Raw genomic sequence first — 25,056 nt, 5'->3', positions numbered from 1 at the left:
GCTTTTCAGCCGGGCGCCTTTCAGTGGCCCAAACAGGGCTTTAAGCATTTGGGTATTTTATTCCCAGCAAATTTGTGTGATTTAGTTAGAGTTCATTTTGACCCTTTAATAAAAAGGATTTCGAGCAATGTGGGCAGGTGGGCTTCAGTACATTTATCGATGATTGGGAAGGTTAATGTTATTAAAATGAATTGTATTCCAAAACTACCTGCTACAATCTCTCCCTATAGATGTTCCTCTTTTATTTCAAGCAATTTGATAGCATAGCGAAGTCCTTCATTTGAATGGGAAATGTCCCAGATTACATTTTGGTAAACTGCATAGGCTGAATGACAAATGTGGGCTAGGCCTACCCAAATGTCGGGCCTACCCGACATTTGGCTCATTGGTCGCCTCCACCTAAGAGAGCCCCTCCCTGGTTTTGTATTGAACAGGAAGTTCTTGCCCCTATTTCTCCATTACAAAGCCTTTCTATCAAACTAACCGGAGAAGTTGAATTACACTCCGTTATCTCACATTTGCACTTAGTATGGACAAAAGTATCCAGAGTGTTTAATTTGGACAGTTATTTAAATGTTGCCTCGAGCATATGGCTGAACCCAAAATTATGTATTAATAAGTCTCCTTTCTGCTGGTCAGAGTGGATTATGATGGGGGTTACTACACTCGGTGACCTATATGAGAGCAGAGTGTTGAGATCCTTTGAAAATTTGGTTCAACATTTTGGGATTCCCAGATCTCAGTTCTTTAGGTATTTACAGCTGCGTCACCTGCTCTGTACTATTTTTGGGAGTAGCATACACCCCCCTAAAGTGGCAGACACTCTGGGAGGGGTGATTACTGCTTTTGGAAAAGATCAGGAGGCATCAGTGTATTACTCCCTGCTTATTCAGTGCCTGACTAATTCAGAGTGGGACAGAGCTTTAACTTCTGTCAAGAGATTATGGGAGAAAGATTTAAACTTGGTACTGGAGGAAGGAGAGTGGGCTAGGATTCTAAAAAACGTCAAGTCTGCATGCCTCCTGCAATTCAAGATTTTACATCGATTCTATTGGACCCCCTGTAGATTGTATAAGCTTTGACTTAAAGACACACCCACCTGCTGGTGATGACAATCAGAGGATGGAGACATTACTCATGTCTTTTGGGGGTGTGTTAAGATCCAGGAGTTTTGGTTGAAGGTTCAGAGTTTTGTGTGTGATGTATTGGGCACTCGGGTTTCATTTTGCCCCAGACTCTGTATTTGTTGCGATGGGGCAGTCATCGATGTAGAGAATAGACACATAAAGAGTTGGGTCCTAACCAGTGTCATGATCACCAGACAGATAGTTTTAAGGGGATGGAGGTCGACTGGAGCGCCCTTATTTCAGGAGTGGTGCTCGGAGATGGGGAGGGTGGCGGACTTTGAAGAAGGGTCATTTAGAAGACTGGGGAAATTTAACTTGTTTGTGGGGAAATGGGGCGGATATCTTGGGGATTGGGAGGGGTAATAGTGGGGGTTAATTGTTGATTCTGTGTATATATGTTTTGTTTTTCTGTGTTAAATATGTGAATCAATAAAAAATTGTTAATCAGAAAAAAATGGCGACACATCAATAACATCAAACCTCTTTGGTTCTTGTGTCTTGCGTGTCTCGTGACCAAATGTCATGACTACGGATGCTGCAAACGGATGATGTTTCACTCAAGCACAGGTTCGAAAACACCACGAAACAGAAGAAACTGCACTTACTTCTCGGCTTCACGTGAAACAACAGTTTCTTGCATGGTTTTCCAGCAGTATTCCTCCCCTGCTGCAGAATCTACAGCCCCACGGCAAAAAAAAAAAAAGCCAAATTTCCAGAGTTGTAAATGTCCGGTTGCAGTCTGAATTGAATGTTGGTGTGATAAAAAGACCATATACCACAAAATAATGGCAGGGAAACACCTATTTCAAATGTGTAGGGCTGGAAATCTATTCCAAAAAGAAGAAAAAGAATCGATTCTGAGGCATTGGGAATCAGCATGTCGAACCTTGAGACTGATGGGCTACCACCACGCTGGTTTCCACTTCTGCCCAAGAACAGAAAACTGAGGCTGCAGTGAGCCTACCATTTGTGTACCTCAGCAGAAATCCACATTTGTCAGACCAGGCGATGTTTTTCCAATCATCTACTGTCCAGTTTTTGTGAGCCTGTGCCCACTGCAGCCTCATTTTCCTGTTCTAAGCCGACAGTAGTGGTACCTGGAGGGGTCTTCTCCTGCTGTAGCCCATCCGCCTCAATGTTCGAGGTGTTGTCCATGCATTTCTGCATAGAACTGTTGTAACGGGTGGATATTTGGGTTACTGTCACCTTCCAGTCAGCTTGGACCAGTCTGGCCATTCTTCGTTGACCTCTCTCATCAACAAGCCGTTTTCATCCACAGAACTGCCACTTGCTGGATGTTTTTTGTTTTTTGCACCATTCTCTATACACTAAAGACTGTTGTGCATGAAAATCCCAGGAGATCAGCAGTTACTGAAATACTCAAACCAGCCCGTCTGGCACAAACTGTCATCCCACGGTTGAAATCACTGAAATCCAATTTTTCCCCATTCTAATGGTTGATGTGAACATTAACTGAATCTCCTGACCCATATCTGCATGATTTTATACATTAAACTGCTGTCACATTATTGGTTAATTAGATAATCACATGAATAAGTAGATGTACAGGTGTACCTAATAAAGTGGCCGGTGAGTGTATATATATATATATATATATATATATATATATATATATATATATATATATATATATATATATAAACATAAATTTCTTACATTTTTACGTTTTATTTCTAGAAATAATCTACTAAATGTTTTGTTTTTTCCTTTATGAATAAAGTTCACACAGACTTTACAACAACTTACACAGAGTCATCTCATTTGAGTAAACTTTAATGTCAATTTCATGTGAAAACATTATACGTCAGTCTGCCATTGAGCTGCTTTATAAAGTGATTGAAATGAACGGTCACACTAAGAAAGAGCCACTGCAAACAGTGAATACTGTTTGTTATTGCCTTGTCAGATTTGGTGACCCTGCTGTATGTTTGTAGTTGTTCACATCAGACCAAAATGCTTTTTAAAAGTACAGAAGAGGGAAGTTTAGATCTCACCAGAGTGAATTTGAAGAACATTAGAGATAGTCTGTATGAAATAAAGGTGGGTAACAGATTTCTGATTATGCTGCCTTGTCAGGTTTGGTGACCCTGCTGTATCTCAGTAGATATTTACATCAGACCAAAATGCTTTATTGGGAATAAAACAGAGGAGTTTAGACATTACCAGAATGAATTTGGACAACATTAAAGACTTTAACATTAAAATGCTTTTTAGAGATAAATCAGTGGAGTTTAGACATCAGTTCTGTGAAGAAAAAAAAAGTGTTATTATAAATAATAGTAATAATAATACTGATAATAATAATTATACATGAATAAATATACTTTATACTTAAATAACCATCGCAATGGTAAACACACACACGCACACACAAATTAAAATGAACAATTGACACTGGACTACACATCATTTTATTAATGTATTTGATACATAAAATTTCACAATGGCAAAACACAAACAGAAAAAAAATATAATCATCAGAATAGAGCATGGACAGCTTGTCTAATAAGGATATTTCTTTTAAGTAAATTAACCCGTTTTTACAGCATCGCTGACTCGACGCGGCTGTTTCTCCACAGCATTGTGAACAGCAAGGACAGATTAAGAACACCATGGAGACCCCTTATGACGTGTCATGTAACTACATTCACTTTTATGCGGTATACCAGATTTGGTTGGATTTTTGTCTTAAATGGCCAATTATATGTACTTTTTAATTATGAACCTATCCAAAATCATGCGTTATTAATAGGGATGTGCATGGTAATCAAATACAAAAATCACTATTTGGTTATTCTGCACGTGTTTAGAGGTCTTCAACCCGATCTGAGTCCGACGGTACCCGACGAACCTACAGGTTTTGGGCCAGGTTCGGGTCAGTTTTTCAAGAAAGCTATAGGGCAAGTTACGGGCTGTTCACATGTGCATCGAGACCACGTAAACAAGCGCTGGACAGACGTCTTTGATTACTGTGCCACAACTCCCTGTGAAGTTTTAAAAAGCTTTAATATTTATAAACACATCAAGACACCTGCGTTCTGTTATACAATTTGTTGTGCAGGACAGTCGCATTTTTTAAACACTGTGTAAGTTATTATATAATTTCAATATTTATTAATGCATCTCGAGACACCTGTGTTCTGTTTCACCATTTGTTGCACTGTATCAAGCTTTTTTAGCGCTGGTGTCACAAATCAACATTCTGATGAAGCAGCCTTCAGGTTGCAAAGATGACTTAATGTGACTGTTACACATGATTCCAGATTGTTTTTTACCTGGCAAAGTTTCAGCGCTTGATAAACGGTGAGCCAATGTTTTTTCCCCCTTTTGCTCTGGTGTGCAGACAATAATTACACAAGTTAAATGCTGAATCATTTCAAAATCAAAGCATACAGAAGAAGTCCTATAAAGTTAACGTGCCCGGGAGAATTACGCATTTTCTATTCATTATAAATAGGCCTACTATGATGCAGGCAGTGACAGAGATTATTTTTGTTCAACTTTAATGTGATTTTATCATTCGGAGATCTATGTATTGTGCTATTTAGACTCAAATCTCACTGTGCACTTTATTCCCTGCTATCTGAGATTCCCAACTCCCGATAAATAACACAATAACTGTTCGTGAACTTTGGCGGTTAACCAAATATTACAAAAGGTTACCATGCTCATATTTAGGGTATTAAGGCACTTTTCTCTTTATCATTAAACATTAAAAGCATGCAGGACTTAAACATTTTAAAGTACTCTATACTGTTGCACGAATTCTGTCACTTATATGAATTTAAACCATCAGTTTTGTACACAGCCAGGGTAAACTGCACCTTATCTTTGTGTTTGGAAGAGTTTTGTAAATCAGACACTATTCTCTGCAGTCTTTCAAATAAAGGCACTGCACCTGTGAGACGCAGATTCCCTGAGCGTGCACTTGAGTGCCTGTGCTCGTGCTGCTGTCGTCCAGCACACATTCGGCCGAACAAATAATATTTCACATAAGGCTGAAATGTACGTGGATTTATAATAGGTATCCCAAAATAAATAAATCATTGATTTAGAGCTCGTGGCTCTTTGAGTTTAGAGGCCCCTGGGAAACGGCCCAATCGGCCCGGTGGTTAATCCGTCCCTGGTCAACAGACTCCCCAGGTGCGCTCACGATAACGTGCACATGCGCAAAGCACGTTCTCGCACTAACGTTTGATGAACAGCGACCTCTAGTCACAGATTTCTCTAGGTCACAAATTTGGAACAACACTGGTATTTTTACTTTGGATTCAAATCAAGTAACATGCCAAATTTGTGACAGTAAATTGGCAAACAATAACAACTTCCCAGATGTTACAACACAAGTCTGCAACAAGGAGATGGCAGAGTTCAGTTAGCTTCCCAGATCACATCAATAAATCGGTATGTTAAAGTGTAAATGATCAATGTGCTGCACTTATAAAAGTGAGAATGTAACACTAATCTACTCGTTCTGGACATTTTTACATTGTTTTAAAACATTTTACACATATATATTTTTTAATAAGCCTACATTTTACACAATTTTACATTAAAATTATTTTATGAAATCAAATTCAAAAACAAAAATTTTAAATACACGTTATAAAAGATATATTTTTAAAAATAGATTTTTCAATAAAACTGAAGTGTATTGTTTGGACATTTTATTGAGTGTACAAAAGGTAGTGGACAATTACTGTACATTCTAATTTAAACCTCTTTCTAAACAAGAACTCATGAGTGGAAACAGACAATTTCAATGTAGGTTAAATGGGGCTTTTAAGATTATTTGCAGTAGTTCTTCGAAATACAGGCACATCTACTCAAACTTCCCTCAAATTTATCTCATGGGATTGAACCATCGCGCTTTGGTAAGTGCATATAGGCCCTAAATTAATTTTTAGAATGGACCTATTAATAGTAAATGTCATTCATGCTATTATAAAGTGCAAATAACACTTAGTAGTGTGCTGTTTATTATGAGATTTAACTTTACCTCCCATTTTTTTCGGAATCGAAAAAGAATCGAAAATATGAGTCTGGATATGACTTTTGGTAACAGTTCCATCCATTCCAAAACCAGGAATCGGAGTCGATTCCCAAATTTCTGGAATAGAACATCCTTTTCAAATGAGTCCTCATGGGTAGAACATAACAACATCCAGCGCATGTATTCCGATTCACGAACAAATGACTCTATTAACTATTCATTTTAGTGAATCAAAACAGAGAGAGTGACCAGTGTAGTTAGACAAACGAATGACTCTAATGAACAGAACCTTTTTAGTGAATTAAAAACAAGTGCATCCAGTGTAGTTGAAAATGTCTCTTATAAACCATTTCTTTTAATACATCGTTCAAAAAGACTCACAAACTGACTAATTTTCCTTAGATACAATTTACCTTAAGATACATATTTGCAACAAGAAGTTTTTTGTAATAATAATTCATTTATAAAAAAAAGCATTAAAACATCACATTTCTCAGCGTATAATCCGTATTATCCGTATTGTCCGTATTGGCAAGTTGCATGTAAACGGGATTCAAGAGGTTTGCCCAAATCATGTAAACATCATAATCTAATTATTCCTTATACTCTGATTATTGTAATAATCAGATTATTAGTGCACATGTAAATGTAGCCAATGTAATCTCCAAGCGTTGGAAAATGAAAAGATCACTATCATGTCCATGAGCAGGAATGTTGTTTTTCCACTGATAGGTTTGAGTATGGGAGCCTGTGGGCCAGAGGCCTGTGTTCTCCTGCCTATTACCAGACCCATGCTGCCAGGAGCCTCTTTGAACAGCATGCCAAGAGGCTCACATGCACTGCCAACACTCTAGTTTATGAACAAAATGATTAATCTTTCAATTAATTATTTAAAATGTCTTCTGAGGGGTGCCCAGGTCAGACATCCATAGATCAATAACAGTAATCGAGGATAAGAGTGTTTAAGTGATGGCAAGGGCTAGTAATTAAGTGGCAGAAAAGGGATGGAAGGGACCTTCAGTGGAAGAGTCCAAAAATAAAACCAAATACAGCCGCTTGTTTCCCTGCTGAACAAACCAACTCACACCAGAGAGAACACAGCAACTAATCAACACAGTCTTATGCTGATTTCAAAACAAATGTTCTGGACAATCTGCTGAGTTACTGTAACAGTGAGATTTATCAGGGTAAATCCATCTCTCACTCTCTTCAGGGCTGATATTATGATGGATGGATCAGTGGCTTACCTGGCTTCCTCATCCCTGGCTATCAGAAGGCGCATGTGATTGGTTGAGGATGCTGCTCTAAGAATGTCCACCGCTCTACAATCAAAGAACAATATCAGACAGATTTAAAGCCATGATGAAAGGATGACCAGTCACTCTTGTTGCAGATACAGTATGTAACTTGTTTGTGATACAGTGATGTATGGCAATATATGTATTCCACCAAATCCATCCATCCATCCATCCATCCACCCACCCAAAAAATGCATTTGATCTGCTTATTCTCAGGATCTTTGTTTAGCTCAGCGAGTATTGACGCTGACTACCACTCCTGGAGTCGCAAGTTCGAATCCAGGGTGTGCTAAGTGACACCAGGCAGGTCTCCTAAGCAACCAAATTGGCCCGGTTGCTAGGGAGGGTTGAGTCACATGGGGTAACCTCCTCGTGGTTGCGATTAGTGGTTCTCGCTCTCAATGGGGCACGTGTTAAGTTGTGCGTGGATCGCGGAGAATAGCATGAGCCTCCACATGCTGTGAGTCTCTGCGGTGCCATGCACAGTGAGCCACGTGACAAGATGCGCGGATTGATGGTCTCAGAAGCGGAGGCAACTGAGACTTGTCCTCCACCACCCGGATTGAGGTGAGTAACCACGCCACCAAGAGGACCTAGTAAGCAGTGGGAATTGGGCATTCCAAATTGGGGAGAAAAGGGGATAACATTTTTTTTTTTTAAAGAATAACTAAAATAAGATTAAAAAAAAAAGAGGGCAGGTACCTTTCACTTGTCACACCAATCAAGCTTTCACCGTTCACTTCAAGGATTTGGTCTCCAGGCTGTAGGTTTCCTAAAAAAATACAAATAAAAACTTTAAATGGCCACATGGGCCCAGACATGGGTGAAGAAAAGGAAGGGTATGAAATAAATACTTTGTCCACCCTATGGTAAGATTGTTGACCATTAAGTGAACTAGACTGTAAGTCTGGTGACTGTTATGTGAACTTTCATACAATGTTTGAGTGTGTTTCACTGATTTATATTCTTTAAAAAATTTGTAAGCACAAAATCCCCGAACAATTTCTTTTTTCAATACATGGATTTGACTTCTGCTTTTGCAATCCTGGATATTATTATTACCTGCCACATGATTACTGTGCCCCCAGCCAATACACAGCTGTGCTGATATTCAGTAAAAAAGCACTATTGCGAATGTGAAATTGCTTTCATTCAACAGTTTTATAAACAAGTATTGAGTAACTTACATTTTAGACTCTAGATAGGCAGTTATTCTGTCTAGTTTTGTCTAGTTATTTGGTAAAAGTAGGATCAACCATTGCATATCACCGAGCAATGCACAGACAGGCAGCACAACAATCTGTTAATCCTTTTCATTTCCTTGGGACATATTGAAACGTCTCTCTTAAGATGTAGGTCAGGGTTACCTCTACTCAACCCCCTTCTACATTTACCTTAGTGATATCTTGTCAGATCTAATCAAATCAACCAATCTGCAAAGCCTCAAAGAAGTCACATACAGTAGCCCCCAAAAGTAATTGGACACTTAAGTCACATTTAAATATGTATGAATGTCTTTATGCATTACGTAACAAAATATCAAACCAAGTGGCATTTTTTTTAAAGAACTATAGCACAAACACTCTTTTAAAGCAAAACATTTCACAAAAAGAAGTCAAATTTCAAATGATAAAACAAGTCCTCCAAATTAAGACAAAATGTATTTGGACACTTTGGAATCAAACTTTGCGGAACATGTCCATAGTTAATATGATGAACTACACTTGTGGTAGCATACATGTGTGAACTTGAGTGGAACCACATACTGTACATCCACAAAAAATGACTTTGACCCCAGTTGTAAACTTTGTCACAACACACTTTGATGTTGGCTTGACAAAGCTTTGTCTAAAAGTTTAAACTGGTTTTAAAGGGGTCATGAAATGGAGAATAACATTTACCTTGATATTTAGACATAAGAGGTATCTGTACTATAAAAACATACTGTAAATTTACTGTAAAAACTCAACACTTCCTCCCCAGTCTAAAAAAAGCATTTATAGGTACCACCCTGCTGAAATGTCTCATTTTGAAATCTGTCTGTTTGTGATGTCACAAAACATTGCTCATTTGTATTTACACATTCTACAACATGCGTCATCGCACCCTTGGCCCCACCAACTGGCGTGCAGTGCAGTTCAAGTCAAGAGAGCAGGCCTTGTGTGGCTAACCATTCCTAACATAACACCAAAGGGGACCCATCTGGACAATTTTGAATTATTTTGTATATAAACATGAACAACACAGACTCTTTGGCTGCTGCCATGTATCTCGCTGCTTTTAAAAGACGCGGTGTCAAGTTACAACTCTGAAAGGGAGAAGCAATTCTCTTTCATTCAGCTTGTTTTTTTGAGCACAAATGCGTCATGGACACATTCTTTCACCCTACTATTTTAAAATACTAACTAATTTTAATTGTTGGTTTATGTAAACATAAACTAAGATGGACATCTTTGACCGCTTTGTGTTTCCAGTGATGTGCACCTCAGTACGCCTATAGTATGTGTGTGTGTCATTTCACAGTGCTTTAGACCATGGTGTGTTCGTTTATTTCGGTGTGGATTGCTTGTGAACCAGTTATAATACGATTCAAGCTTTGCAAAGGAACTGTTATTGAAGGATGGGGGCAATTAAAAACACTTGGACCCGATCAAACGTAAGTAAATCATTTCATTCATGAATATTTCAAATGTCAAGACTGTTTGATGGTGCTGAGTGTTAACAGTTGTGCTTGAGATGAACAGTTTAATATATCTGAATTCAATGTGTTGGATGTGCATTATGTGTAAATCCTGCAATTTTGTTTTATAATGTTGAGGGGCTTATTCATTCTCTTCTGACTGAGTTTGCTGAATTTGAGGGGCTGCATGATGTTAGCCAATCAGAACAATGGGCATTTACGTTGAAGTTTTAAGGAGGCGCTTAGGCCAAAACCGAGCGTTTCAATCAGAGGGCCAAAAACAGGGTGGGAAATTATCATATATTACTAAATTGTGACTGTTTTGGTGAAAAAAAAAACTTAACATTATCATTGGACTTCAGGGAAGATAATACAATTATTTAAAAAAATAACATTTCATGACCCATTTAAAAGTTTGAAGATTAATGGTTATACAGACATTACAGTAAGACAAACCATCAGCTAGTTAGCTGGATAGCTAGTCGGACAGAACGTCACTAGAGACTACACTGGTGGCCAAAAGTTTGGAATAATGTACAGATTTAGCTGTTTCTGAAGGAAATTAGTACTTTAATTCACCAAAGTGGCATTCACCTGATCACAAAGTATAGTCAGGACATTACTGATGTAAAAAACAGCACCATCACTATTTGAAAGAAGTCATTTTTGATCAAATCTAGACAGGCCCCATTTCTAGCAGCCATCACTCCAACACCTTATCCTTGAGTAATCATGCTAAATTGCTAATTTGGTTCTAGAAAATCACTTGTTATTATATCAAACACTGCTGAAAGCTATTCATTAAATGCAGCTTAACATTGTCTTTGCGTTTGTTTTAAGTTGCCACAGTATGCAATAGACTGGCATGTCTTAAGGTCAATATTAGGTCAAAAATGGCAAAATAGAAACAGCTTTCTCTAGAAACTCAGTCAATCATTGTTTTGAGGAATGAAGGCTATACAATGCTTGAAATTGCCAAAAAAAAAAAAGAGAGAAAGATTTCATACAAAGGTATACACTACATTCTTCAAAGACAAAGGACAACTGGCTCTAACAAGGACAGAAAGAGATGTGGAAGGCCAGATGTACAACTAAACAAGAGGATAAGTACATCAGAGTCTCTAGTTTGAGAAATAGACACCTCACATGTTCTCAGCTGACAGCTTCATTGAATTCTACCCACTCAACACCAGTTTCATGTACAACAGTAAAGAGAAGACTCAGGGCTGCAGGCCTTATGGGAAGAATTGCAAAGAAAAAGCCACTTTTGAAACAGAAAAACAAAAAGAAAAGCTTAGAGTGGGCAAAGAAACACAGACATTGGACAACAGATAATTGGAAAAGAGTGTTATGGATCTTAACCCCACTGAGCTTTTGTGGGATCAGCTAGACTATAAAGTGCGTGAGAAGTGCCCAACAAGACAGCCACATCTATGGCAAGTGCTACAGGAAGCGTGGGGTGAAATATCACCTGAGTATATGATCAAACTAACAGCATGAATGCCAAGGATCTGCAAAGTTTTCATTGCTGCACATGAAGGATTTTTTGATGAGACCTCTTTGAAGTAGTTTAATTTTTTTCAAATTGTAATAGTAATTTTTCACATTATTAATGTCCTGACTCTACATTGTGATCATTTGAATGCCACTTTGGTGAATAAAAGTACCAGTTTCTTTCCATAACAGCAAAATCTGTACATTATTCCAAACTTTATTCCCATCTAATAGCAGAGATGGGCCACTTTTATTAAAATTAATGGGAGAAATTGAAATGGCCAATGGTCAACGATGCAGAAAGTAAGTCCCGCTATGATTCCAGTGTTTGTTTATCGTAATCTTGACCAACCATTTTGGAGATTTTGGTCTTTCCCCATTAAAGTAGATAGGAGCTTTCATGACTGGAAATAGCTTCCCAAGAACATTCCAAAGATGGCCGCCAGTGGACTGACTTGCTAGAAAGACTTTAAAGTCACATAGATAGTCAGATAAACCATCGGATGGATGGATGGATGGATGGATAGATAGATAGATCCGCAGAGAGAGAGACTTAAAGGTGCTGTAAGCTATTTTTTCATGGAAAGGTATGCAAAAAATGTAGATCAAAGGCCTTATGTCTTAGGCTTGTTTACATTAAAAATTTGTGACGTTTGGAGTTTGAATTAACAAGCATTCCGTTGGCCTGTTCGAACATTCTGTCAATGCAAGTCTAGGGGAATTGTCTCATTTTTGATCTTCCGCTGTGCGAAAACCGTAAGTCTGTTTAGTTAGTAAAGACAAAGCACACTACTCCAGAATACTCTGAAGGTCTGTACCAGGTTTGGTGGATGTAGCTCGAACTACCTAGGAGGAGTTAAGGGTCAGTCACACTAGGCTTTGAGCACACAAATTTTTTCGGAAAATGCAACAAACCAGGATATGATATCACGCAGTAGGGCTTCTGGTGTTAGTAAATAATACATCACAAATAACAAATAATATTATATTAAAAATGTTCAAATATATTGTCTTCTCACTTTCCTGCAACAATAAAACTTTCAGCTTTTATATATTTATTCTTTGAATTGAGCCAAGATGTCAGGGTGTGAGGTTTCCATCTTCCATTGGTCACGGCTCCTCTCATTGTATGAATTCATGTTTCAGAGTTCAAAAAGCTTGAACTTTGCTATGCAGCGTAGTATGAAATTTCTTTGCATGAACTTGCATTTCTGGTCTGCTGCATTCGGATGTGTTTGAATAGAAGTGAATGTAGCGCGAATTGTAGTTTGACTGCCCCTTTAGTGTTATACATTTTTGTCTTGGTTTAAGGATTTTGAAAAAAACCTTCATCAAGTCAACATAATTAAAAAGTTAGCATCATTTGTTTGCATTCTCCACTTGGTTAGATATTTTATTTGAAATGCAATGACGTTTATACATTTCTTAGACATTTTAGTGTGACTTAATTGTCCAAAAGTTTCCAAATATTTTTGGGGCCACTGTACTTTATGTCCTACTCTGTCTGAGATAATATTTTACAATCACCCTGGATTATCACAATTTTTAAAAAGCTGACTAGATTCCCTCTGAACATTTTTCACAGGTAAAAGCTAGTCTGAGTTTAACAAGCTTGACTTTCCACCGAACCAAAGAGTGCAGTCAGGAAGCTTGAGTTCTCTGAATGGTGAGCTGACAGCAATCGTGCGAGCAGGCTAAAAACAAGCAAAGTCACTGCAGCACGCATGCGCCCATACAAGCTCTCATATACCCTGTGCAATGCAGTGGCAGAACGGGACTGTAATTCTAGTCCGTCAGGGGCATTAACTCTAAGCAGAGGGATGAGGCTAAACTCCCCTTCACACGTGAGAGACTTAAGCAGAGTTATACCCAGTGAGATAGACAATCTTTTTCCCAGAAATGTAAACAGTTTCCTTTTTAAATTCATTTTGAAGCATTATAATTTCTGTTCATGTGGAACTTACTATATATTTCACATTAAAATTCTAATTGTAATCTGAATTTGCATGAAAACTAATCTCAAATTGTGATTGCTTGATAACAGGAGATGCTTTGATTCATAATAACAGCACTGATTCCCTTTGTTCATTAGCAAAAGCTGTTTCAAAGCAATATAATTAAGAGATTAACAGATTTTAACTTCACTGTAAATTACAGCAGTCCCTGCGATGGATGTTTGAAGTGTCTGAATGACTACAAATTGAATTTCTATAATGATCACAATTAATCTCATGATTTTATCAGTATAATTTTTAAGGATAATAAGACTTAGTGAGATGACTTGTTGAGCTTCAATGATAAATTAAATTACACCATACAAAAACCGCAAATTAATTTATTTTTTTTCCGCTGTTAGGTCTTTCTCAGAGAAAGTTTTTCTACGATTGCCCCAGGACTGTCAAAACCTGATTAGACAAACAAGCTGGTACTTGGTGAGTTTTTCACACACAGTATTGTTTGTTTTCAATGTAGAAGTGAACAGCTGTTGAAATGGACACTTAAATAATATTAATGATAATGCTAAATGACATCCAGGTTGAGTTTAAAAGAAAACATTTCTGGTTTGGTGTCTGGGATGAGTCAAAAAAGTTCGGAAGCACTTTTCTAACATTGTTTAAATTGTTTAGGAGGGTGTCTGGATACATGTTAACACAAGAAACTGTCAAAATGAAACTATGACAAAATATTCCATAATTAATCTTCAGTGAGAACTTACCATCACTGGAAGCAAGGCCACCAGGTAAGATCCTCTTCACATAAACTCCATATTCCTCTCCAGTTAGTTCTTTCACACCACCAATCACTTTGATTCCTTAAGGAGACAAAATATGTGTAATTTAAACAAAACTCAGAAATCCCACTATAGTCCTCATTACTGATTAATCACTTCTTATCTGATTGCATTTCTAGTTTTATTAAAGGTTATGGTGAACCAAAAGATCTGAGCAATGACTAGTGTTTTCTTGTAAGGCTCATTCAAACTGCCCCAACAAACTCCAACAAACACGGGTTTGTTGGGTCAGTGTGTTCACCTACTTGGCATTTGTTGGGATGGATTGATAATGTCAGTTTTTCTTCTCAACATTTAGAATGTTACAGTTTGTTGGAGCAGTGTGAATTGGCCTTAACAAAAACCAACATTCTGAAGTTCACTGTTGGATTTAGAATGTTGAGAAGCATAACTGTCATTGTCAAACTGCCCCAACAAATGCCAACAGAGTGAACACACTGGCCCAACAAAACCCAACAAATGTGTTTTTTGGTGTTTGTTGGAGCTTGTTGGGGCAGTGTGAATTGGCTTTTCCAGAACAGAGTGTGATTCATCCTTTTCTTTCCTAAACAAGAGGAGATAGAACAGGTTTACTGTATCAGACAGCTTTACCCTATGCCTGATGAATTAGATTTTTAATCAGAGATTGCTTATAGAGTTAGTTAACTTCACAGCCTCGGGTTGAAGTGCATCACTGGAACCTTTATTGTGCTAGTAATTGTCAATAACGTGTTTTGGGAACTGTATTATTGTCACTTTGGTAAGAAAAGTGAAGGACACAATTGTAAATGTATTGCACCCCAGGTGCTGTAGGTGCGTGTCTGATCTCCAAGATAACTAATGAGATAAACAGCCTATGTTGTGAAAACGAGTCCCGATAAAGTAAAGATTTACAGTTGACCTAGGTCAAATTTTAATCGTTACATGTCAGAGCCTTAACTTTCAGAGCATCAGGTATATGCTGTGAGGTAAGCATCACCCCGAGGTCACCAAATGCCTCAGTTGTAAGTTGTAAAGCTCTCAGTAGACTAAAATGAGTTTATTGGATTTCAGTATTGACAACAGCAACTCTTCAGCCCTTAAAGCTTCAAATCTCCCTAGTGATAGAATGATCCTCTTCCTGTGATGTAGATGATTCTCTGCCTCACTGAATCCATTACCAAGGGCATTAAACACATAGAAATCCTGTAGGTTAAATAAGCACAGGGTTTATCTATAAACAATAATCAGGGTTCCCACTTATTTTGAACAATGAAATTCCATGACTTTTCCAGTAATTTGTGATTACTAGTTATGTATTTTTTTAAATAATTTTGATTTAGATCAACTGATTAATGAATCATTTAGACTCATGAATTTATAAAATATTCTGACCTACTCACTGATTTAAAAGAACGATTTGCTTACAAATCAAACATCACTATGACCTAGCCAATGGGATATTTTTTCTGCAGAGGAAAACAAGTAAAATGTATATTCACTACAGACATGTCTGTGACGTTTTCATGACTTTTAAGATTTTATCAAGACTATACCAAGCCTGGAAATCACAACTGAGAAATTCCATGATATTTCCAGGTGTTCCATGACCATGGAAACCCTAAATAAAATTATTGACTGCATTGTCTAGATACCAGTGAGAAAAAATCGTAGATCCCTTATCTGAGAGAGCAGCTGCTAGGCCCTTAATTGTTGAGACAACAGAAACAAGCTCTGTCACCAACAAAACACTAAAGCCTTTAATGAGATGAGTATCTTCACACCACAACCTGTGGAATATTTATTTGCATGCAGGACACAAACAGAATGAAGCAATAAGCCACAGTGCAGTGGTTTTTATCACGGTAAAGGGGTGCTCTTTGGTATAGCGAAGTGCCAAAAACTGCCTCAAAAGGAATATTTTGGGTTCAATACAAGTTAAGTTCAATCGACAGCATTTGTGAAATAATGTTGATTAAACTTTCGTTCCTCCTTTTCTTTAAAAAAAAAAAATCTGGGTTACAGTGAGGCACTTACAATGGAAGTGAATGGGGCCAATCCGTAAACATTAAAATACTCACTGTTTCAAAGTATAGCCACAAGATGTAAACAATTTGCATGTTAACATGATTTTAGTGTGATAAAAATTGCTTACTAACCTTTTCTGTGTAAAGATATAGCCAATTTTACAACTTCATTGCCAACTTCATTGCCATGATAAACCCTAAGACGATTGTAAAAACTACAATTTAAAACACTTTACATCTCAAATAATACATGAGTTTTAACAGAAGAATTCATTTAAATGCTTTTATAAAATTATAAGCTTCACATTTCTGCTTTTTAACCTTCCAAAATTTGGCCCCATTCACTTCCATTGTACTGTAAGTGCCTTGTAACTTAAATATTTGCTTTTTTTAAAGAAAAGGACGAGTAGATATAATTTTTTTGTGGTAATCAACTTTATGCCACAAAGGCTGTCAACTGAGCTGAATTTGTATTGAATCTGGAATATTCCTTTAACTGTTGTAAAATCACTGTAACACATGGACTCTAGTGGCTTATTTATTTTATATAATGGCAGCAATGGCAAAATTATAAAATGGCAGCAATGTTTTATAAACAGTTAAATTAATTATTGATAATAATCAAAATAAATAAAAAAAATGTCACCAAGTAAATAGTTAATTAGCCCAACTCTAAGGTTAGGCTGTTTGCAATTTTCCACATTAATACAGAAAGTGTTAGTCATTTTACAAAGGCTTCGAAGTTTAGAGTAAGAACTATCCGTTCTTCTAATATATTGTAAAAGGCACTATAATAGTTTAGTCACATTCATGGAGTAATAACTATGCTCTTTTGCACCAGGCTTATCTGGTGCTAATAGGGAAACAATTTATTGGCACTAATTGAGTTTAGTTCAATTAAGTTGGTGTTGCATATTAATAGATTCACTTCCGATAAAAATTGGAGGTGGAGACACTTAAATGAACAGAGTCAAGAACTGCGATCCTGGTAATCCCCCAAAAATGTTCTGTACATACAGTAAATCCCATATACTATGAATTAAATGCAAAGTAAGGACTGTATAAAAGCTTGAATGTTTCTGAGAGTACAACAGTTTCACACTTTTAACTCTCTACATGATAGCACTGCAAATCATGTCACGTGTTATTATTTTATTTAGCAGTGCTGTTTTGATTCAGAGCGCTGCTTCCAAAGTCTGTATCATGAATATTTCTCCTAAAAAAGAATCCTCTTTCAACACAATGGATTGATGACTAGGCAAGTTGAGATGTAAGAAGGACAGGTTTAAGGAGCTTAGTGCTCCCTTCAAATAGTGTTTTTGATCTATTGTGAGGAGGAAGAGCAGGCTGCGGAATAAACACAACAAAGAGAGTGCAAGCATATACTTGTGTGCATCTGCATACTGGAAAATAACTGTATCCTAACCCTATGCCATCGTTTTATTCCAACAGTCTGCTGAATGCTCCATTTCACTTGCCTGTGGCCATTAGAGATCAGACATGCATGCTGCGCACTGGCCCTCATTAAAGCTGACAAGAAATATGTTGTACTTCTAATGTTTTGGATAAGTTTGTTATTAATAGCTCTCATGTCTCACTGCTGATGCTAAGGTGGTCTTGCATGATTTTATGTAAAGCTGCTTTGAAACGATGTGTGTTGTGAAAGGCGCTATACAAATAAAAATGACTTGACTTCACATGCTGTTCAGAGAACAAAGATACATTGGCTTTTGTGAACTCTCACACAAAAAAGGTTCAAACAAACAAATCAAAACAAACAAAAAAATCAAACTAGCATGCAGAACTGATTTCACTTCCAAATCTGCACAATTAGCATTACCATACGAAATTGCAAAAATTATGTTTCAAACAGGTTTCCTCAACACTCCACTCATCTGCCTTTGGTCAGAAAACAAATAGTCATGCCCCAAACTCACACCTTTGGTTGTGCCAATGTTTCTATGTTGGACTGGTCAGAATGTTCAAACAAACAGATAAATGTTTTGATACTGCCACAGGGCCACAGTGTTTACACTTTTGGGGAACCTGCCTATAAATGGGAAAAGCTGGGAAAGCACTGTCAAAATTACACACTTCACCTTAAAGGAATATTCTGGGTTCAATACAAGTTAAGCTCAATCAACAACATTTTCAGCATAATGTTGATTACCGCAAAAATGTATTTCGACTCGGCCCTTTTTTTCTTTAAAAAACAAAAACAAAACAGTGAGGCACTTACAATGAAAGTCAATGGGGTGATGGCTAGAGTAAATAATCTTTGTCCATCGATAATTATTTGGGTCGAATTTTATGGAAAACTGTGCGAGTTGCGCTCTGTGGCGCTGCAGAACGTTGACGCTGTGTGTTGGCAGTGTGTGCATACCTTTTGTAGAAAATAAATAATTGTTTTGAATTTTAAACGCCATGTCGTCCGCCAGACGCATCTGGTGTGCGGCCCACTTTAATTTACCCTGCCGCTCACACTTTATTAAAGTTGTGTTGAGAAATATGTCTGAAGAGACAAAAACAATTGTGCAACAAGCAGCCCAATTTATATCTGAAAAAATTCATATATATATATATATATCAGAATCAGAATTAGCTTTATTGCCAAGTATGCTTACACATACAAGGAATTTGTCTTGGTGACAGGAGCTTCCAGTACACAACAATACAAAACAGCAACAAGACTTTTAAAAAAATAATTAAATTGGATACAAAATAAATAAATATTGAAAAGAAAAAAGTATATTTAGAATACACTATATATATATATATATATATATATATATATATATATATATATATATATATATATATACACACACACACACACACACACACACACAAACATACATACACATGTGTAGTGCAAATCTAAAACAAATCAGTTTTATACAGTGCAAGGGAATGTAATGGCAAAAGAGGTTGGATGTGTTGGATAATATAGAAAGACTAAGCTGTGTATTGCACATTAATTATTGCTCAATGGGGCAGTTTTAACTGTTCATGAGAAGGATAGCCTGAGGGAAAAAAACTGTTCCTGTGCCTGACAGTTCTGGTGCTCAGAGCTCTGAAGCGTCGGCCAGAAGGCAACAGTTCGATCGATCGATCGATAGATAGATATTATCATCGGGAAAATCTTGCAATTATCGATGCCTGAAAAAGGAATCGATTCCAAGCCTACTTATTTAAACTGTAAAGTTGTTTAAATTGTCATGTTTACTAGTCGTTTTAGGATTTTAGGGTTTACGGCATCATGGCAACCAAGTTGTAAAATTGGCTATAACTTTACACAGAAAAGGTTAGCAAGCAATTTTATCACACTAAAATCATGTTAACATGTATATTGTTTACATTTTGTGGCTATACTTTTGAAACAGTGAGTATTTTGTTTTTCTCCCCTTTACTCCCCAATTTGGAATGCCCAGTTCCCAATGTGCTCTAAGTCCTTGTGGTGGCGTAGTGACTCGCCTCAATCCAGGTGGCGGAGGACGAATCTCAGTTGCCTCCACGTCTGATACAGTCAATCCACGCATCTTATCAAGTGGCTTGTTGAGCGCGTTACCGTGGAGACCTAGCGCGTGTGGAGGCTTCACGCTATTCTCCGCGGCATTCAAGCACAACTCACCATGCGCCCCACCGAGAGTGAGAACCACATTATAGCGACCACGAGGAGGTTAACCCAATGTGACTCTAACCACCCTAGCAACCGGGCCAACTGGTTGCTTAGGAAGCCTGACTGGAGTCACTCAGCACGCCCTTGATTCAAACTTGTGACTCCAGGTGTGGTAGTCAGCGTCTTTACTTGCTGAGCTACCCAGGCCCCCTGAAACAGTGAGGATTTTAATGTTTATGGATTGGCCCCCATTCACTTCCATTGTAAGTGCCCCACTGTAACCTTGATTTTTGCTTTTTTAAAGATAGGGAGGAACAGGGGGCCTAGGTAGCTCAGCGAGTAAAGATGCTACCAAACCTGGAGTCACGAGTTCGAATCCAGGGCGTGCTGAGAGACTCCAGCCAGGTCTCCTAAGCAACCAAATTGGCCCGGTTGCTAGGGAGGGTAGAGTCACATGGGGTAACCTCCTCGCGGTCGCTATAAAGTGGTTCCCGCTCTTGGTGGGGCGCGTGGTGAGTTGTGCGTGGATGTCGTAGAGAAAAGCGTGAAGCCTCCACACGTGCTATGTCTCCGCGGTAACACTCTCAAACAAACCACGTGATAAGATGCGCAGATAGAAGGTCTCAGACACGGAGGCAACTGAGATTCATCCTCCGCCACCTGGATTGAGGCGAGTCACCACGCCACCACAAGGACTTAGAGCACATTGGGAATTGGGCATTCCAAATTGGGGAGAAAAGGGGAGACAAATCAACAAAAAAAAAAAAAAAAAAGAAAAAAGAAAAGGAACACATCAAAATGAATTTTTGTGGTAAATTGACTGACCTTAACTTGTATTGAACCCTGAATATTCCTTTAAAATATGAAGGGACATTTGGCAGATGCACACAAATGCTCATAGATAACATTTTGTGAATCACTTACCTAATCCATTTTCACAATCTGTAAATTCCATAGAATGCACTGCTCGATCTACTCCATGTGGACCCATCAGTGTCCTATGCCGGACAGAAACAAGAGCAATAAAGAAGATACATTATTTACCATGTCAAACTTTGATAAATATTTTAATAAAATCCTCAAGGATGCAATGAACACTAGTATCATGATGATTCTAGTTAGATTCAAAGAAATGTGCAAAAACAAGTTCCTGGCCTTTTTGTGAAACAAACCTCTTGGTTTAAACCCCTTGGTTGAAATGAACCATGTCACTACTAATAACCTTGAAAATGTACACGCTGATGACTCAGATTATGTATATCTTTACATCTTACACAAAGTACAGGTAAACAGAGACAGAATTTACAGTCTCACTGTGCCTGCGAACTGTTACCACTTTCCATTGGGGAGTTAGTATTATTTATTTAGTATAAATGTCCTGCATTATTTTTAGTTAGGCTCCTAAAAGTGGGCAAACACAGGGAAAATTGTGGGAGTCTGATTTTTGAGACACATAGCAGTAATTAAGTTTGTACTTAATTATTTACCTAAATAAGTAACATTAGTTACTTAAGTATAATTAAGAAAACTCAACACTCTTGGCAGAGGAAACACTTTCCATACAAATTAATGTCATTGTAAGTTTCTTAAAGACTTCTCTTATTTTAGACGGTATCTCAGAACACTGACAATATTTTGTTGACTTAAAATAGCAAAGCACCACTACACCAGAGAAATACAAATTGTATTATGAACGCAAATTTAGCTTTTCTCTAAGGGTTGCCTTATACTGTCAATGAATTAAAATTGTACTTTAAATTGCTTTAATCTTACACTTTTTCTGAGGCTAAAATTCAAGTTAGCAATGCTTTGCAAATTAATTTGAGAATATCAGAGTTACATAACAAAGAATGCATGCTTTCCCTAACCAACATCATAATGTCTTTCAAAACAAAAAAGCACAAACAAAGTTTTATGAGGTCGCCTATGTTCTGAAAGAATTTAGTCAGCACAAACACATTATAATCTCTAGGTGATTAGAACACATTAATAGTTTATCCTACAGTGTTGTGGATTCCTAAAATGTTTTTTTTTTTGGAACGCATCTGGTTCATGGATGCAAACATGTCCTTGTCGTACTGTTGTGTCTAAAATGCATTTGTATATTTGCATGAATGGATGAATGGTCCAATAATACATTTCATCCGCGTTTCCTTTTCTGTCTTCAATTATATGACCAAGTCCGCGCGCATGGTTCATTTTTGTAGAGGACATCCCTGAGTGCACCACAGGTAACCAACACCTGTACCCAAATTCATCTAAATATTGAGGGTAGCGGAGAATCTGAGATCTCGCGCTCATTTAAATTCTTCTCTCGAGACAGCTCAAACCGCTAATCGCTCACTCCAGAAATAATGAGCTACCAAAGCGCGCACGGTGTCTACATTTTGGAGCGTAACTACCTTAAAATTACATAATAAATATTTGTACCTGCTAATCATGACAGCTCCCTTGTACATGACCGAGAATGTTGGCATTTTGAAGAGATTTCTGCGCATCCAGCGACGCGTCCTGTATGCCCATTCCTCTCGTGATCAGCGCCTCGCGGAGGTCCGGCACAGCGCGAGCCACATGATCCACTGCTACAGTCCTCTAATACCACGCGCAGTTAACAGATCATCCTAAACATCAACTTTGCCCACAGCTTAAATCTTATGCAATAAGGCAACAAAAATGGGGGGGTTGGGGGGGCAGTGTTTTACATAGATACATTTTATGTTGTTGTTTCATAAAAATAAAAATAAATAAATAAATAAAAATGACTGGAACAGGTGGTTTAAAGAAAACCAAATATTCATGTCAGAACGATGTTCAGGTCACATTTAACCACAAAAGCAAATTATATTTTTCATTAAATTCTTATTGTTATACAGTATTTTTCCTATTGGCTTATTACAAATATACTATGACACATACATACACCGATCAGCCACAACATTAAAACCACCTCCCTAATATTGTGTAGGTCCTCCTCCTGCTGCCAAAAGAGTGCGAACCCACATCTCAGAATAGCATTCTGAGATGCTATTCTTCTCACCACAATTGTACAGAGCGGTTATCTGAGTTACTGTAGACTTTGTCCGTTCAAACCAGTCTGGCTATTCTCTGTTGACCTCTCACATCAACAAGGCGTTTCCGTCCGCTGAACTGCCGCTCACTGGATGTTTTTTGTTTTTGGCACCATTCGGAGTAAATTCTAGAGACTGTTGTGTGTGAAAATTCCAGGAGATCAGCATTTACAGAAATACTCAAACCAGCCCATCTGGCACCAACAATCTTGCCGCGGTCCAAATCACTGAGATCACATTTTATTCCCCATTCTGATGGTTGATGTGAACATTAACTGAAGCTCCTGACCCATATCTGCATGATTTTATGCACTGCACTGCTGCCACATGATTGGCTGATTAGATAATTGCATGGAGGTTTGTTGGTGCCAGACAAAACAGTCTCTAAAATTTATTCCGAATGGTGCCAAAAACAAAAATCATCCAGTGAGAGGCAGTTCTGTGCACGGAAATGCCTTGTTGATGAGAGAGGTCAAATGTAGAACTCAACTGAGAATCGATCAATGACAGTAAGAATGACTGTGTTACCCTGAGAGACAGGGAGATCAGTGATGAAGTCGATGGCAACGTGAGACCAAGGACGATGGGGAATAGCCAAAGGTTGGAGGAGTCCTGCAGGAAGTTGCCTGGAGGATTTGTTTGCTGCACAGGTGGGACAGTTGTTGACATAGGCAATGGTTTCCGCCTGCATGGTGTTCCACCAGAAACGGTTCCGAGGCAGTTGTAGTGTGGCTGCTGGGTGTCCGGAACTGGTGGTAGTATGGATCCATTGTAAGGTCTTTTCCCAAAGGAGTCATGGAACGTAGGTTTTCTCAGGAGGGCAGTCAGGAGGAGTCGGATCCTGAATCTGAGCTTGGGCGATCTCGGTCATAATATCCCATTGAACTGGAGCCAAGATTAGAGACGTGGGGATGATGGATTCAGATGTCTGGTTCTGAGTGTCAGACTCAAACAGATGAGAGAGAGCATCGGCTTTGGAATTTTTGGAACCTGGATAGTAGGTAATGGTGAAACTGAATCGAGTAAAGAACAATGCCCACCTAGCCTGCCTAGGATTCAGTCTTTTAGCAGAGCGTAAATATTCAAGGTTTTGATGGTCTGTTAACACGAGAAAAGGATGTCTCGCCCCCTCCAGCCAATGTCGCCATTCCTCTAGAGCCGCTTTCATAGCCAGCAATTCTCGGTTGCCCACATCATAGTTTTGCTCAGCAGGAGATAGCTTACGGGAAAAGTATGCACAAGGGTAGAGTTTCGGGGGCGTTCCATGACGTTGTGAGAGAATGGCTCCGATTCCTGTGTTAGAGGCGTCCACTTCAACCGTGAAAGGAGTGTTAGGGTCAGGATGGTGCAGGATGGGAGCGGAGGTGAAGCAAGACTTCAGGTTCTTGAAGGCTTGGAGGGTCATTGCAGACCAACACAGTTTGGAGCCCCTCCCTTTAACATGGACATCAGTGGGGCAGCGACTGAACTGAAATTTCAGATAAATCGCCTGTAGAAATTGCCGAACCCCAGGAAGCATTGCAACTCCTTCACGGAAGTAGGTTGAGGCCAGTTTAGTACCGCACATACCTTACAGTCGTCCATGGCGACCCCCTCTGGGCTGATGACGTAGCCAAGGAAAGACACAGAGGTCTGATGGAACTCACACTTCTCAGCCTTGGCGTAGAGTTGGTGGTGGATCAGACGCTGAAGGACTGCTCGAACATGGGTGATGTATTCTTCCAGAGAGTTTGAATAAATGAGGATATCGTCGATGTAGACAGTGACCCACCGGTTAAGCATGTCTCTGAAGACATCATTAATGAATGACTGGAAGACCGAAGGACTGTTGGCCAACCCGAAAAGCATGACCAGATATTCGTAGTGGCCTCTGCTGGTGGAGAATGCTGTCTTCCAATTTGTCCCCCTCCCGGATGCGTATGAGGTTGTATGCACTGCGAAGGTCGAGTTTGGTTAAGTATCTTGCGGTGCTTAACTGTT

General features: G+C 38.5%; 1 protein-coding gene across 8 annotated transcripts in view; it reads right to left on the bottom strand.

The window, feature by feature from the left end:
* The window catches only part of si:dkeyp-72e1.9 (syntaxin-binding protein 4), a 101,052-nt gene that overhangs the window by 58,792 nt on the left and 17,204 nt on the right, over positions 1 to 25,056 (bottom strand). For 6 of the 8 annotated variants that reach the window (XM_051717703.1, XM_051717697.1, XM_051717698.1 and 3 more), the window contains exons 1-5: positions 22,439 to 22,575; positions 20,933 to 21,006; positions 14,330 to 14,425; positions 8,142 to 8,211; positions 7,389 to 7,463 (exon numbers count right to left, since the gene is read on the bottom strand). In XM_051717703.1, coding sequence (XP_051573663.1) covers positions 7,389 to 7,463; positions 8,142 to 8,211; positions 14,330 to 14,425; positions 20,933 to 21,006; positions 22,439 to 22,506 — 383 coding nt within the window. In that variant the 5' untranslated portion in view covers positions 22,507 to 22,575. Of the gene's footprint in view, positions 1 to 7,388; positions 7,464 to 8,141; positions 8,212 to 14,329; positions 14,426 to 20,932; positions 21,007 to 22,438; positions 22,576 to 25,056 lie in introns of those variants that run through there. The other 2 variants (XM_051717699.1, XM_051717701.1) reach the window with 1 other exon arrangement.

Source organism: Myxocyprinus asiaticus, chromosome 14 (genome assembly GCF_019703515.2).
Source record: "Myxocyprinus asiaticus isolate MX2 ecotype Aquarium Trade chromosome 14, UBuf_Myxa_2, whole genome shotgun sequence".
Lineage (NCBI taxonomy): Eukaryota > Metazoa > Chordata > Actinopteri > Cypriniformes > Catostomidae > Myxocyprinus > Myxocyprinus asiaticus.
The sequence above is the reverse complement of the archived record's forward strand: the minus strand, read 5'-3'. Positions and strand labels throughout refer to the sequence as shown.